General features: G+C 34.1%; 2 protein-coding genes across 3 annotated transcripts in view; one reads left to right on the plus strand and one right to left on the minus strand.

Annotated features, from left to right (window-relative positions):
• Positions 1–10,375: 10,375 nt before the first annotated feature.
• Positions 10,376–11,353, plus strand: LOC115210451. Its single transcript, XM_036502628.1, has 2 exons — positions 10,376–10,914; positions 11,320–11,353. Exons 1-2 carry the CDS (start codon positions 10,376–10,378, stop codon positions 11,351–11,353), a joined length of 573 nt encoding a protein of 190 aa, XP_036358521.1.
• Positions 10,992–18,324, minus strand: part of LOC115210453 (calcitonin gene-related peptide type 1 receptor-like) — a 104,105-nt gene continuing 96,772 nt past the window's right edge. For both annotated transcript variants that reach the window (XM_036502020.1, XM_036502019.1), the window contains exon 12: positions 10,992–11,630. In XM_036502020.1, coding sequence (XP_036357913.1) covers positions 11,373–11,630 — 258 coding nt within the window. In that variant the 3' untranslated portion in view covers positions 10,992–11,372. The remainder of the gene's footprint in view (positions 11,631–18,324) is intronic.

Consider the following 18,324-nt stretch of genomic DNA (forward strand, 5'->3'; position numbering starts at 1 on the left):
GATTATACCTTCCTAAAAAGGAAGGTGGAAGAGGGTTAATATCAGTAGCAGACTGTGTGGAGTTAGCTAGAGTAGATATAAACTCCTATGTAGGTAATAGTGAAAAAAGTTTATTAAAAGCTGCTAGAGTCACAGCAAGACATAGGAAAACCAAAACACCAAACTAACTTAAAAACCAGAAAAAAGTGCAGAAATTATCTGACTGGCAGGAGAAAGCGTTGCATAGTAGATTCCCTTAGATAGTTTCAGCAAACAGTAGCAGTGAGACATAGTTATAGCTGCAGAAAGGAAAGCTGAAGAAGGAAACAGAAAGTTTGTTAGTAACTGCATAAGATCAAGCATTAAGGACTAATTGGATAAAAGCCAAGATGACAAAAACCAACTAGATTCCCAATGTAGATTATGCAAATCAAAAGGGGAAAACGTTACTCATACAGAAAGTGAATGTAACATGCTGGCTCAGAAAGAATACAAGAAAAGAACGACAATTTAGAGAGAGCAATCCACTGGGAGCTATGTAGAAAGCTAGGATTTGAACATACTGATAGACAGTATGAACATGAACCTAGTAAAGTTTTAGAAATAAGAAATACAAGATGTTGTGGGACTTTGACATCCAGGCTGTCAGAGTAACAGAAGTTAGAAGGTAGTAATAGATAAAGAGAATAGAAAGTGCCAGATAATTGACTTTACAGTCCTAAATGATGAAAACATCAATATGAGAGGTATAGAGAAAATAGCTAAGTACCAGGACCTAGCTATTGAATTTACAGAGACTATGGAAAGTGCAGGTAAAATGTATCCCCGTAGTTATAGGTGCACTGGGAATTATTCTTAAAATCTGAACAGATGGATAGAGGAAACAGGCATAAAAGCCAGTTTAGTACAGCTCCAGAAAACAGTGTTATTAGGCAGAGTTAGGATACATAGGATGGTTCTTGGTATCTAAAGTTACTTGCTGTAACCCTATAAGAGGGTTCTTAACATCTAAGGCTACTTGTAGCCTGATGTTAGGATTCTTTTCTTTTCCAGCAGTCTAATCTGTTGAGTGTAAATGATGATGATGATAATGATGATGATGATGATGATGATGATGATGATAATAATAATAATAATAATAATAATAATAATAATAATAATAATAATAATAATAGCAGTGTTATTAGGGACAGCTTGGATACTTAGGCAGGTTCTTGGCATCTAAGGTTACTTGTAGCCCAATGTTAGGAGTTTTTTCTTTTCCAACAGTCTAATTTGTTGTGTGTATATGAAAATAATAATAATAATCCTTTGTACAAAAGGCACAAGTCCTGAAATTTGGTGGAGGGGATAGTCGATTACACCGACTCCAGTGTTTCATTGGTACTTAATTTATCAACCCCGAAAGGATGAAAGGCAAAGTCGACCTCAGCGGAATTTGAACTCAGAACGCAACAGCAGACGAATACCTATTTCTTTACTACCCACAAGGGGCTAAACACAGAGGAGACAAACAAGAACAGACAAACGAATTAAGTCGATTACATCGACCCCAGTGCGTAACTGGTCCTTAATTTATCGACCCCGAAAGGATGAAAGGCAAAGTCGACCTCGGCGGAATTTGAACTCAGAAGGTAACGGCAGACAAAATAGCGCTAAGCATTTTGCCCGGCGTGCTAACAATTCTGCCAGCTCGCTGCCATAACAACAACAACAACAACAGTTATGATTTCTTTATTTGCCATAAATGCAACTCATAGATGCATATACAGAAGGCTAAAGTATTTTAGGCATACATATGATTGAATTACAAATGATGCTATATAAACAATAAAGATATACATAAAGTCGTTGGCAAATTGATTGAAGTTGAAAAGACTTTTTAGTCTTGCTGAGGGTAAGACAACCTCTAATAATGTTGGCATCTTGAAACAAAATGCGCACAATATATTTTGTAAAGTGTTCGATGTCAGGAAGGGCATTCAGCTATAGGAAGTATGCCGAACTGTGACATTGGGGCAAGATATGGTTTTCCTATTTTGATCCTGTCAAACCCATGTTCGTATGGAAAGCAAACATAGAAGATGTTGATTAACTACACGTAGACTGTTGGCGATTTTTACCTCCTTCTTCCTTTTTGTTTGGACTTTCCTATGTTTCCTGTTTCCGAAGAAGAGCTATGCTCGAAACGTAAAACAACCACTCTTTTTCTTCTATGAGCGTTTTATTAATACCTTGCATGTGCTACGTCCTCACGTTGTTGTATTTTTCTCCGTTTTTTAAATTAATTATACAAATACACACACACACATGCATAATATATATATATGTATATTATGTATGTATGTATGTATGTATGTATGTATGTATGTATGTATGTATGTATGTATATATATATATATATATATGTATCTATGTTAGTATGTACATATATATATATGCATGTATATATATATATGTATATTATGTATGTATGTATATATACATGTATATATATATATACGTATATATATATATATATATATATATATATATGATATATATATATATACGTGTGTATGTATACATGTGTGTGTCTCTATCTCTATATATACATATATATGTATGTATGTATGTATGCATGTATGTACGTATTCACATATACTTCGTTTGTGTATTTGGTTTGCAAGATCTTTTATGTGAGTTCGTGTGTTGAAACAAATTTTGTTGTGTCTTGAGAAAGTCATTATACCAATATTACAGTAAGATCCATGATAGTAGAATCCAAGAAGTATGACGTTCCAATGGTAATCTGGGTGAAGTACTGATAGAGTAGTTCAAGAGAGGTGGCAAAGTTCCGAGAAGGTAGGAAAGGAAATGAGGGTTCTAGAGAGGAGGAAGTTCAATCGGGTAGAATCAAATTGCAGTGATCACATGAGCGTATATTATATATGGTTCAAAATTTACAAAAAAAAAAAAAAAAAGAAAAAGAAAAAAAGAAAAGTAAAGCAAAGCAAACGTAAAAACGAAAAGCAAAAGGCAGCAGAACAACAAAGTGCGATTGTTTGACGCTCAGGAAAAATGGAAGAGTCTTTGACGTTTCAAGCCTACACTTTTCTACAGAAAGGAATGAGGAGAGAAAATAGATGAAAAAAAAAGCGGAGAAAAAAAGTGTCTGGATTAACAGTTGCACATGTTGAAATGACCGGAAGGAAGTTGTTGGAGCCAAGGATGTCAAGGGAGACAACAGTAATCTGGCTAAAGTGTGTGTGCATGTGTTTTTATGTATATGGGCCGGCGACAAACATGTGTATGAAGATATTCATACAAGTTTAAATATCTAGTAAACCAGCCTAACAATTGATTCATTAATTAGTTCCTTTATTAATTTTATATCGCAATGTGAGGCTACATCATCGTTGATTTCTGTGTTCAACAAGCCAATCACTGATTTTCTAAATGGAAAACGTCACCAGTTTTTCGATTTCTCGCCATATATATGCATTGATCCTTTTTCTGACAGCAGTGCTATTGTTAACTCAGGTTTTAAACCTTTCTCGTGATTCTAGTGATACTAAGTAAATCATCTACCCATGCTGTTAAACTCATGCGAACTATTTAACTTGGCGTAAATATTTATTTTGTGTGGTTGGTTGTTACGACGAAACATATTTTGCGCATTAATTCGACACGAACTTCATGTTCTTGCATCCATCTCTCAACTTAATTAAATTGTTACTCTGGTGATTACCAAAAAGTAGAAATTTTCTTGTTATAATCAACCTCGACTATCAAAAAATGTCTCCCCATTAACTGTCCACATTGTGTCAATATCTCATGGAAATAATCGTGTTAAAGATAAACCAACTAATCGTAGCTCTGAAATAAATTCACATATGTTCACTCAGCATATTGACTTAATTTTGTATCAAACAAAACATCATGCAGTTGGTCTCTTATATTCATAAATGTAAAAAGAAAGAAAATAGAACTACATGCGAAATTTATCAAATATGTACATTTACTGACGTTAAATCAAAAACTATGCATAACTCGTGGAGGAAGAAAATTAACTACTCAAAAGAATCAAAAGAAGCTTTTAGGGATAATGCAACTTATGGCTAGATTCTAGGTCTGGATCGCATTAATAGCAAATGGAAGAGAAATTGCTGAGGCATGGTTGTGTGGGTAAGAAATTCGCTTCACTTCAGAATTAAACGGTTTCAAGTTCGATTCTATTGCAAATGCACTCACACACATGTATGTATGTATGTATGTATGTATGTATGTATGTATGTATGTATGTATGTATGTATGTATGTATGTATGTATGTGCGCGCGCGTGTTGGTGTCATAAGAATTTTGTAAACTTTCGAGAGAACGTGAAATATTTCTCTTTTGCAACATTGGATCTCGAAGCACATAAAGTTATAAATACCAACAAATAAATATTATACTGAAAACCTCTTTTGAATAGAGCCTTTGACTTTTACAACACAATATATATATATATATATATATATATATATATATATATATATATATATAATATATATATATATATATATATATATATATATATTCGCCATATAGTTTAAAACAAGAAAAGTTAATCGTACTGTCATAGAGAAAGAGCTTAGTATAGTTTGCAGGAGGTATGTAAATAAAAAAAAAGATAAATAAATAAAATAAAATGTTCTCAGGCAGAACATCATAGATGATGTGAGTGTATTTACTTTCATGGTTATACCTAAGTTATGTGAGATGTGTTTGTTATGTTAGTTGATTGAATGTGATTGGTTATGGAAATTAAATTGTAAACGAACAGAAAAAGAGATATAATATATTCACTCCTGTGAAATATCACTATATAGTATATCCTTTTACTCCGATGGTCGTGTACATTTCCAGTTATCTAGAAGGTGATTTCTGGAAGGTCTGTCATTTATTAAATACAAATAATAAACGGAGTTATTAACTTTTCTATTAACGAGATTTTCTTCCGAACTGCACAATTCACAAAATCATTTGAATATGTTCACATTTTTCAAGGATTTTCTATTCGGTGCGGAATGCAGTACGACGTTATTTCAATGTTCAAACAGAACTGGATAATTTAGTTACATTTCTGTTTCCGACATTTCTAAACGAGTAGGTATGGTTGTAGAATTGGTGTTTAAATTTACCTTCCATCATACCGACATAAAATTTATACTCAGAAACTGAGTTTTTGCTTGATATGGCCTGTGCAATCTTAGATAATTGCTTCAGCATTGCTTGACTAATTAAGAGGACATAAATTAGTGTTTCTGCACGAACAATCTACCTCTGTTCGATTTATTGGGTTGTTCGCAATTTTTTCATATTAATGGTGCAGCCGAAGCTTAATTTTAAGTTGTTTCTTTTAAATAATCTCCTGTAATGACAGTTGGCAAGGAATACTTGGTAATTAATGCTAAGATTTTTTGTATGTTATTTTACTATATGTATTTGTATCTTAATGACTGTTAGCTTCTAGTGAGTTAAATAGGGTGAAGCTACATCAGAAGTTTATTTATTAGATGATAAACCGGAAATTTTCTCAAGATTTTTGAAGACTATGAATGGATTGCTGGAAATCATGTTAATGTATGTGAGATTTATGTCTGATTTAATTATATATTTTATACTTATCAATGATTAGACTGAAAATGACATTAAGAAATTAACCGTTTTCAAATTAATGAATATTGTTACCTTAAGACCGGAATTATTGAAAGTGTTGGTGAATTCTTTCAAAATTTACCTAAAGAATAGTTTTTAGCATATATGAAATAAGACCAATCCATATAGAAAAGCCTATATCAGTGACAGTGCATGAATTTTTAGAGAATGTAGGATATCTACATTCCTATAAGATCACATATTTCTGCGCTATCACACAAACCTCTTGTCTGTTGTTATTTTTCTTTTACCCATACGAAATTGTCGTCGAAAAGCAGGACTTTCCTAGCTGGTATTACTGCAAACTATGGCATGCATGATAACTTCAATATCAATAATTGTTTATATTGTTACATCTTACTGAATTCTTGGGATGTAACGATATTGAAACAGAGGGATAACTTTCAGCAATAATGATTTAGATAAATTTGCTCTGATTTGTATTGATGTTTTAAAATCACCTAATGATAGAGTAGGTATTGTTCTATCGACAGACGTTAGTCGTTTTGGTAAGTGTTATTATTAATTTGACTACAGATTCATATATACGCATCAAGTATTTTTAGTTTTTTCGTGATTACACCCCACAATCAACAATATATAGCTTATTTGTAAAGCGCATCAGAAATTCATTCTTTTCATTTAATTTCTTTTTCATTTGATCATGGTCACGCCTCGTTTGATTTTTAAGCAAAGTAAACTTTATTTAAACATATCTAAAATGTATTTATGGAGCCTATACGTACATAGTTGTTATATGTATGTGTATGCATGTGTGTCTGTGTGTGTGTGTATGAGTGCGAGAGAGAGCGCATATAAGTGAATGTATGTGTACATGTCGTAGGCATGCGTTTCGTCAATAAACATCGATGAAAAAAAGCCCAAAATTAGAGCTTTCCGAACGAAGTCCATCGAGATAATTGTTCAATACCGAGTCAAAGATATTCTCTTGTGACTCTCGGTGTCTAAAATGCAGTGAACCACTGAGTACCTTTAGAAATGTCCACTCAACGAGACTATTTTTCACTTAATGTGATATAGCATAATTATACAAATAATTTAAATCCCGTATGCAAAGTAATACTTTTGAAAATGTGGTGCTTGTTGAATTATATTGTTAAGGTATTTGCTTGAAAAGAAATGCAATTATCTATTTCCATAATTTAACCAAAATCTGAAAGTAAAAGTGAGATAGTCTCACTTTCCATCAACGACAGTTTTTGCCTTCAGTATAGTTCACAGGTTTCATAAAAATTTAATATCAAAACCCTGCATCACCTGCTGGAAGCCTTAAAATATTCTTTTTAATTCTAAGACCAAATATCTTCAGCGATCTTAGAACTACATTACTTTGAAACTTCCTTCTCTCCGCACGAATAATTCAACTTCAACATTTCTATGGCATCGCTAAATAAACTATATATCAATATCACATATTTTCATATTTCTTCATTATACTTTCCTTTTGAATTATAAAACTACGAAAATGCTTTGTTTTCTCAATTTCCTTCCAATTTTAGTAAATTAAGTTCCTTTTTACTGTGTACTATGTATGATGTTTATTATAATTTATTTGTTTTTAAATCTATTCAGACATGTCTTTTTTTCTGTTTAATCCAACTCTTGTTTCCAGGCTACAATCATATATAGTATGTCACGGATAATATTATTATGATGTTTCGTCGGTGTTGTTATGGTAGCTGGCTGAATTAATGAATGAAAGTATGTTTCTTGGCTGCGTGAAGTAACTGAACAACGCTCGCGAATATTTAACGGAAAAATTTATTGTCGCACGTAAAGATAAACTGCATTGGCCATTACAGTTACAACAGCAATAACTACAGATTGGGTGAGGGATATGCTCTGAGATTTCCAGAACGCTGTTGGTATGGCGATATGTAGGTTGTCCAACGTATCTGAAATCAACTGCACTATGTTCGTGGCGACGGATGTTCTTTGTCATTTGTGCGAGCTGTCTGTCTTGGTCGTCTTCCTGAGCCGTCTGGCTGTAAAAATGTGGGCCGAACGGTTTTTAATGGGGTGACCGGAAACCAAATTCTAAAATGTTCGAGAAAAACTTGTTTACGACATCCCTTCACGCTGATTGGTCGGTTAATAGACCGATCACGTGAAACTATGGTGGTTTGTTCGTGATGCCTGTCTGCGTATCTATTTTGACTTCTTCGCAGTAGAATATTAAACTTCTCTATAACATTACATTTAATTCAGGCATGTATTGAGTTCAATGAATAGTAATGAGCCCAATGAATAGTAATAGTAGCTATACTAACTATTGTTTTTGTTTAGTTCAACATTTGCCTTGCTCAAGCAGACATGTGAATGTTACTTTAGCGTGCGGTCTACCGCAGTATCCAAAGCCTACACTATGAAATGACTTGATCTTGGTTAGGATTAGGGTTAGAGCCAAAATTAGGGTTTGGGTCTAGGGCTTAGGGCGTATGTTTAAAAGCATTTAAAACATCTTGTCTACCTGTCTATCGGAGACTGCATTGTCCATTGTTTTCTTTCTTTTTTCTGGACGATAAGAAGTAATTTGATGGAAATGTGAATGCCATTTCCGACAGATCGATCTACCGTCTTCAATATTGATTTCTAACATCGACTCAAGGTCGATGTTAGAAAGATGAAAGCAAAGTTACCCTCGTTGAGATTTGAACTCAGAATGTTAAAAGACATGACTAAATGTCACAAAGTATTGCATCGGACACTCTGCCGATTTTGCCTATTCACCTTCCTCTAAATTAACTCACGATGACGCCGAATGCATTGTTTGCAACCTTTGCTGTAACTTTGGCGAGATCTAGTCCTTAGAGGACTTGTGAAACTCTTTGCGTTGTGTTTTTGAGCAAAACACTTCATCTCATGTTGCCTCAGTCCACTCAGATGTAAAAAATGAGTAATCCTGCGACGGCCCAACATTTCACTCGGGGATGAATATATACTTCACAGAATCCAAAAAACCAGCCTTATGAGCTTATGGCTCAGAAGAAACTTTTGATTCCGTTTTTTGATACCGTTTTTAGCATCTACATTTAGCATCCCGTTTTTAGCTTTTCTAAGGACTTGAAGATTTGTATTAAATCTAACTGCATGCTCATTATAACTAATTTAACAATAAACTTATAGTAAGCTTAATTCAAGTTTTCTAATACTCTTTCAAACCTTATCCTTTCTAATCTTTCTGTAACTGAAGTTGTTTGTTTTCACTTAACCTTACCATTAATTTCTCTTTCTGTATCTCTTGTAGTATTGTCATCACTTTTTAGAATCTTGTTTGATTTTTGTCTTTTTGTCAAATAACTTTAAACGACAATTTAAATTTTGCAGAAGTCAAAACTTCCATTGTTAGCGGTTCAGCACCCCACTCAACATCTCAAAAGTCCCAGGTTGAAAAACGTAATTTACCAACAGATTACATTTTTTCAATACCTTCATATGTTTAGTTATGGATGAAATGACGCCTTCCCTCATTTCTGCCGTAACATCAAAGATATGTGTTGGAGCAAACAAGGTGCTAATGGCGGCATCCTACACAAAGCATCTGTCTCTAGTTCAAGGACAAAGAGTAAGTGCATCAGACCGTTTCCCATAACCCATCACTACATTCATTTAATGTGGCAGTCAAAGCGACATGCACAAAGACCTCCGAAATCAAAATGTTTATCTCAACCACACCTGAACCCCACACATACATTAGCGCCGATTCCGTGAGCTACGTAAGGCGTCGATGTCATCCCAATCTCCAGAAAATTTGGCAATCAAAGAAAGTAGGCAACACTTTGATCATTGATCAGATTAATCAAAAAGAGAATCGAAAATGTGTTTTTCTTGGAAAAGGTGTCCTCCTGGGCATCCCTTGATACTTCAGTAAGGCACTCCACCTCACTGAAAGATCAGTTGATTCTTGATTTTTTTGTTTTGTTTTCTCAATTTCCTTCCATTTTAGTAAATTACGTTCCTTTATACTGTGTACTATGTATGATGTTTATTATAATTAATTTGTTTTTAAATCTATTCAGATATGTCTTTTTTTCTGTTTAATCCAACTCTTGTATTCAGGCTACAACCATATATAGTATGTCCATTAAAGAAGGGGAAATATACAGTTCTATATTTAAGAGATGAGGAATTACGTACATTATTTACATTTGACGGATTTGTTGTTAACAACAACAAAAACACTGGAAAATACGAAAACTAAAAGAAGCAGCACATATGCTAGGACACAACAACGTTCTAAGCAGACCGAGTGCAGATATGAATAGCATATGGGAAACGGTATTAAGGAAGGATAGGAAAATATTAGATTTATAAGCCCTAAAATTCACTCATCTCTTAAATATAGAACTGTATCATTTAATCTTAAATATCGAACTGTATTATCTAATCGGTACGGAGCCGACATTAGACTTCAGTGGAGATATATAGAGAAACTCCATCAAAAACTAGCTCGTCTTTCAAACCATCTAACTTTCCTGTGTAGATGTAGAGACTCAAAGCTAATACCCACTGGCTTGAAAATAATGACACCAGTCGATTCATATCAAGCTAGAAGAGTAGCGGAAAGAGCAGGACATGCCCTCGTCCGTGAGAGGATCCATTACAACCGTTGGAAAAAAAGCATCAACTAAATAACAAAATCAAGAGAGGTTATCATCATAACTTAGGAAAGTTGTACATGAAAGAATTTGAAATGGCGAAGACACGCCATATTAAGAAGTTTATGAAACTCAAAGGTCAAAGAATGAAGACTGAAGTCCGTCACCCACCTGTGAAAGCAGTAATTAATGTAAGTAGCCGACATCTAGAGAGTTTTGATGAAGCAGTACTAAAGAAAGGTCTCAACTTCGCCACAACCATCAAACGCATTCCATACTTGGACATAATAGCCCCTATTGAAGAGACAGTCGTAAAGATACCAAAAGCTCCGGGAGATGAACTAAGGTGGAAAGTGAGACAGGTACTAGAAAAAGTGAAACCTCTCAAACCAAACATCACTAAGGAAGAAAGGTTCGCTATCAAAGGACTACAGAGTGACAATTCCATCATAATACTTCCAGCAGACAAGGGAAATGCTACAGTGGTGATTAACAAGTCTGATTACTCTGAAAAATTGGCAAGTCTCATAAGTGATGGTAGCTACTGCAAAGAAAAGAAAGACCCAATTCTGAAAACAAAGAGGAAGTTGTCACAGATCTTAATCAAGAACAAGGATCACTTAACTCCAATAAAGTACAGACAACTGACTCAACATTACAGTAAACTACCACACATGTATGGTCTCCCTAAGATTCACAAGAATTGTATTCCATTAAGACCTATAGTGAGCTGTAGAGGTTCAGCATGTCATCCACTGAGCCGCTTCCATGTGGATATAATCAGTCCATTAGCAGGAAAGTCAACATCGTTCGTGAAGAATTCCATCCATTTCCCTGAATTGATCAACGATAACAACAATAATAATAATACCTTAGGAATGAGAACCCAGGCTCAAAATTCCTCCCAAGACACCTGATGAAGGCTGGAGAGTATATCAGCCAAAACGTTGTGTTAACAACAAACAAGATGAGGACAAATATCCGTCAAATGTAAATAATGTAAATAATATAGGGGAAATATAGTTTTGATTTATTGTAGCTTTCTGGTTAATTCTCCTCAAGCGTCTAGTTAATTCCCCTCAGTCGTTATCACTAAGTATTAAACATGCTACTATTTTTACAGTTGTCATTGCATGTCTGATCTTTCTGTTTATGTATAGGGATGTAGGTAATTTCCTTGGTGCATCTTTCTAATTTCTTGTTGTTTAATAACTCAATTGTATTGCCATTTCGTAACGATGGGGGCCGATTATTTATCAGTGTGAGCTGTGTTGACGTAAAGTAATTGCGTTCGACTTGACACACCGGTGATTTCAGTCGTTTGCACGCGCTTCGTATTTGATTGTGTACCTGAAACAAGAGGGAAAATATAATTAACTATTTCATTATACAATCAGAGAAGCATGTAAATATATTAATTGGAAGATAACGGGATTTTATGAAATTTTAATTTCTTAAGTCTATTTCTCTTTTTTTTTGAAAGTCGTCAACAAATGCTGCTAGGTTTTGCTTTTCTTCCCTACAATCTAAAAAGAGACCTTTTATGTATGTTATTCATCCCATTATTCTTCATCTAAGAAAGATTGAAAAGGTTTGAAAAGGTTTTGTGCACGTCATTCAGTATTTCACCGATCAACCTACTCTTATGCAAGACCCCCCCCACCACCACAAACAACAAACAAAGAACAGCAAAAAAACAAAAACAAAAACAAAGAAAAAACAAGACAAAACAAACTTTTCCTTCTTGCTTGTGTTAATATTTTTACGTATGTTGGTAGCCACATAAACATTCTTATATCTGACTGTTCAACTAATGGAACGATAACTGTATTTCCGACTGTTCTAATAATTAGATTAGTTCAAAGCTCATCAAAAATAATAGAAAAAAACATAAATTTGATCTTCAAAGGGAGACGAGTGTAATAGAAAATCTGTATTGTTCAATTCTTTTTTCTATAGCTTTTATATTGATTTGTAATACAGGTCTCGATGCTAGTCTGACGTGGGGCTACTTTTCGGTAATTTTTCCATCACATTCATCTCACTTCGAGTGATTTCCGACGGTTTTGATGGTTTGATTCGTGCAAAACATAAAAACTACAGGAAAAACAAATTTCACCGTCAAAGTAAAAATTAAAGTTTGTTCAAGAAAACCAAGAAGTAAAGGTTTTAGATTTAAAATAAAATCAAAATCGGATTTTACAATTTTATTTCTATGATTCTCATAAGTGTGTTGGCGCATTTACCTCTCCTGACGGCTGCTGCCTAATTTAAAAGTATTTAAAGTTACCGCCTTGTTCCATGTATTTCTATATACTGCGTTCCTGTCAAATGATATTACAGCCTTCTAAAAAGAATCATATTTAGATGGCTCCACAACCATGATACAAACAGACCACTACTCCATCTAAAAGTGTGTTCTTATTTTGTATTGACCAGTTTAGAGTTACATGTTAAACAATATCGGCGTAGGAGTGGCTGTGTGGTAAGAAGCTTGCTTTTCAGCCACATGATTCCGGGTTCATTCCCACTGCGTGGCACCGTGTGCAAGTGTCTTTTACTATAGCCTCAGGCCGACCAAAGCCTTGTGAGTGGATTTGGTAGACGGAAACTGAAAGAAGTCCGTCGTATATATATATATATATATATATATATATATATATATAGTTACAAATTGAGATAGGGGTTGTAAATGCAACCCTCCATGGGATAACATATATCCAATAAAATGAGACATACTTATCTACATAGCCGAAACAGCTGTAAGATGTAATCTATACTTATATTTATATTTACTTATATTTATATTCTCTTTTTTATATATATTCTACTTATTATACAACATTACTCTTTTATGTACATTCCTTTATGTACACTGATTTGTTCTGCTTTTTTATGTTTAACCCTACAGTCTCTTATGTGGTGGTTTAATAAAGTATGTGATTGAGTATTATCTGGTAATTGATATTTGATTTAGATGTATTTCTCCATTTTCTTATCTTGTATGTATGTATATATATATATATATATTATATATATATATATATACGACAGGCGCAGGAGTGGCTGTGTGGTAAGTAGCTTGCTAAACAACCACATGGTTCCGGGTCCAGTCCCACTGCGTGGCATCTTGGGCAAGTGTCTTCTGCTATAGCCCCGGGCCGACCAATGCCTTGTGAGTGGATTTGGTAGACGGAAACTGAAAGAAGCCTGTCGTATATATGTGTATATATATATATATGTATGTGTGTGTATATGTGTGTCTGTGTTTGTCCCCCTAGCATTGCTTGACAACCGATGCTGGTGTGTTTACGTCCCCGTAACTTAGCGGTTCGGCAAAAGAGACTGATAGAATAAGTACTGGGCTTACAAAGAATAAGTCCTGGGGTCGACTAAAGGTGGTGCTCCAGAATGGCCGCAGTCAAATGACTGAAACAAGTAAAAGAGTAAAAGAGAGAGAATATTTGTATATATATATATATATATATATATATATATATATATATATATATATATATATATATATAATATATATATATATATATATATATATATATAATTCATAAATGAGGGCAAAGGAAAAAATTTCTAATGCCAAATATGCCGAAAAATTGGACATATTGTCCATTAACCATATAATTTTTTCACAATACGCACGCTACTCGAAAATCGGTCCAATATGGTAATAATGGAATTTTTTAGAAATTTCTGTCGACCTTTTTTCGAGTAGCGTGCGTATTGTGAAAAAATTATATGGTTAATGGACAATATGTCCAATTTTTCGGCATATTTGGCATTAGAAATTTTTTCCTTTGCCCTCATTTATGAATTGTTTATAAATTTAACCGTTAAAGGTATTTTTTAATATGCTGGCCATTGATAAAATTTTTTTCGAGAAAATATTTTTTTTCGAAAAGAATTTTATCCTCACATTTGTTATATATATATATATATATATATATATATAAGCAATTAAGGGTTTAGCAACGAATTGCCTTACCGCACACCGAATTTAGAAATAGCAGTCAAAGAGATTATAGCTATTTCTTCTACTAAAAGGGGGATCTCAGTAAAAACACAGCATTTGAAAGGCAAACACAAACAGGTAAGAGAGAATGAATTAACGGCAATCTATCATACAGTTTTAAGTCACCTACGGACGTACGTTTCGAGATCAAGTCTTAGGAAAGCATAAGAATTAGATAATTCTACCTTACCCATACTTCTTCTCTCATCAGCGCAGGATACAAACAATCATGAATGATTGTATATTGAATTTTGAGATACTAGAAGGCACCAACTCAACTCAGTATCAGAGCGAGCTAGAAGCCACAGCTAGTATCACCAAATTCAAAGTGTGAATGAAAGTTTGTGTCACCAGTCCCTTCCCACCCGCGTGTAGCCAAGACAAATGCTGTGTTTTCACTGAGATCCCCCTTTTAGTAGAAGAAATAGCTATAATCTCTTTGACTGCTATTTCTAAATTCGGTGTGCGGTAAGGCAATTCGTTGCTAAACCCTTAATTGCTTAGTATTACTTAAATTTTCCTCGAATGAGGCTTTTACATGCCGAAGACTACTTGGTGTAATTGATAATTATTCTAAATTAATTAATTTCACCCTTCATTGTTACTGATAACCATATTCATCCCAGTAAATGACCACAGCACTTTGTCTTGGCTACACGCGGGTGGGAAGGGACTGGTGACACAAACTTTCATTCACACTTTGAATTTGGTGATACTAGCTGTGGCTTCTAGCTCGCTCTGATACTGAGTTGAGTTGGTGCCTTCTAGTATCTCAAAATTCAATATACAATCATTCATGATTGTTTGTATCCTGCGTTGATGAGAGAAGAAGTATGGGTAAGGTAGAATTATCTAATTCTTATGCTTTCCTAAGACTTGATCTCGAAACGTACGTCCGTAGGTGACTTAAAACTGTATGATAGATTGCCGTTAATTCATTCTCTCTTACCTGTTTGTGTTTGCCTTTCAAATGCTGTGTTTTTACTGAGATCCCCCTTTTAGTAGAAGAAATAGCTATAATCTCTTTGACTGCTATTTCTAAATCCGGTGTGCGGTAAGGCAATTCGTTGCTAAACCCTTAATTGCTTAGTATTACTTAAATTTTCCTCGCATGAGGCTTTTACATGCCGAAGACTACTTGGTGTAATTGATAATTATTCCAAATTAATTAATTTCACCCTTCATTGTTACTTATATATATATATATATATATATATATATATATATATATATATATATATATATATATATATATATATATATATATATATGTTTGTGTGCCTGTGTTTATCCTCCCAACTTCGATGCTGGTGTGTATATGTCCCTGTAACTTAGCGGTTCGGCAGAAGAACCGATAGAATAAGTACTAGGCTTACAAAGAATAGATCCTGGGGTCGATTTGTCCGACTAAAAGGCAGTGCTCCAGCATGGCCGCAGTCAAATGATTGAAACGAATAAAAGAATAGACAAACTGACCTTGTCCACAACATTCACTGAGAAAGCTTACGTTACGTACATGAACGCTTTGTCATACCAGACCGAATAAAAACTATAGAATGGAAGGAGACATGATCACGCAATGTGGTAAATGTAGACGTGACTGGGTTATGTGAGTATGAATATTTGAAAAGATGTATTTGCGTGAGATAAAATTTTGCTGTGATAAGCGTGTTTAGACATGAATTTAGCAAGTGCTTGTCGATAATTAAGAGTCTTAGTAGACAGCTCTGCACTTCAAACACTTAGTACCACGTACAGCATCAAGCTTTGGCACCATTGTAACAAATCAGCGACTGTCATGTTAATGTACACAAATGGGATCGTTACCTTTTGACCGACAGATTTAAAAAATAATTTTTTGTAACTAAACACTTTCAAACTTCGGACACTGGTAGAATGTGTCATATAAAACATCTTTTACTCTTAGCATTTTTGAGAAAAACTTATATTTACGAAGTTATTTCACCTTAAAGTTGTCCTATTTCGGTAATTTCAATCAATCAATGACGTGTATTCAGCTGAATAAAATTACTGTCGTTGTTTGTCAACAACTATCGGCGGTGTATTTTGCGTTTGTCACTGTTATTTATGACATCGTTCATGCGTTTGTACTGGTTTTAGCTTTAAGGTTTTAGGGTTAGAGTGAGTGTGATAGGGTTAGGGTTAGGGTTGTCATAAATAATAGTGACAAACGAAATATACACCGCCGGAAGTTCTCGTTGACAAACAACAGCAGTAATTTTATTCAGCAGAATACACGTCATTGATTGGTTGATATTACCGAAATAGGACAACTTTAACGTGAAATGACTTCGTAAATACGTTTTTCTCAAAAATGCTAAGAGTAAAAAATGTTTTATATGACATATTCTACCAGTGTCCGAAGTTTGAAAGTGTTCAGTTACAAAAAATTATTTTTTAAATCTGTCGGTCAAAAAGTAAAGATCCCACAAATGATGCAAAAAAAAAAAGGGGAAAAAACTGCGTGAATTTGGCTCATTTATCATATTATTTCCACTAATCACAAGGATTATATTGAGTCATATATGGATATAGTTGAGACTGCCATTTTCACTTTCAATAGAACAGATACTTTTCGCACATCCAAGTGTGTTTTTTTCAGTCCTTTCAAGTTCAATAAATAGCCTGATTGGCTTTAAAAAAACCGCCAAAGCTAGCGGTTTTCTGCTAGCTACTTGATAATATTTTCACATTGATATTTTCAGTCACGTATTTTACTGAACGCCCCATGTTGAAATTGCAAAATTGCAATGTTATATTTGTGTAAAAATGAAATCAAATCTGGTGTGTGTGTGTGTGTGTGTGTGTGTGTGTGTGTGTGTGTGAGAATATTGCAAACAATGATATGAAATGGACGTGTGTGTGTGTGAAAGAGAGAGAGAGTGAGTGAGTGGAGGGGTGTGATGTCATGTATACATACATAAATAGGGTAATGTTTTAGAGAGAGATAGATAGATAGATACAGAGAGAGAGTGCCACTTATACATCACTCGCCCTGTCACACACGCACACATACAGAAAAGATGTATACATATGTATTTATGTATGTATGTATACATGACAACACATCTCTTCACTCACTAACTCTCTCTCTCTCTCTCTCTCTCTCTCTCTCTTTCTCTCTTTCTCTCTCACGCACACACATACATAAATGTATACAAACGTACCTACAAAAACACGTGTGCGTATGAGACTAACTAGAAATACATAGAGCTGAACACGCTGCGCAAAAAGTAAATAGATAAAAAAAATGTACGGAAATTAACGAAGTGTGCGGGTTCAAACGAAACAATGCGGCGAATGAAACTTTAAATGAAAACATTGAAATGAATATATATTAAATTACTATAAATGAAAATAAAGGCAATAGAGAGTGAGAGAGATTTGCAAATGAAAACTGAAATTTCGCCTTCAACTAATGAATGCAACGAATGCAGTGAATGCAAAGAATATGTAAATTAGTGAAAAACTTGTAGTTCAAATATTCAATAAAGTTCAGAAATCGAAATTGCATTTCTTGAAACATGAATTTATAAAATAATTTCCAGACAGTCAAGCCTTTAATAATTGCTTTCTTTTAGTAACTGTTACATACCTAATTAATAAGGAGCTTTTTCTATTATAATATATTGATAGATATAGATAGACATGAATTAAAAAAAAAAATTCCAGACGGTCAAGCCTTTAGTAATTGCTTTTTTTTAGTAACTGTTACATATCTAATTAATAAGCAGCTTTCTCCATTATAATATAGAGAGACGCAGTGAATTGGTCTTTATGTCTAACTGCAACGCCATGAAAAGAATTCTTTCATACACACTTCCCATTCTTTCTCTCTCGCAAAGATATGTTTAGAGACAACAAAGAGCATTCTTTTCAGACCATACATTTTAATATCTTCCCTTTCTTTGAGTTTAAATATACTAGGATATAAATGTGTAGCGAATTGTTTCCTAGATTCTTAGCCAAGATTCGAAACTTAGCATAGATTTTTTA

This window comes from Octopus sinensis, linkage group LG4 (assembly GCF_006345805.1).
Source record: "Octopus sinensis linkage group LG4, ASM634580v1, whole genome shotgun sequence".
NCBI lineage: Eukaryota > Metazoa > Mollusca > Cephalopoda > Octopoda > Octopodidae > Octopus > Octopus sinensis.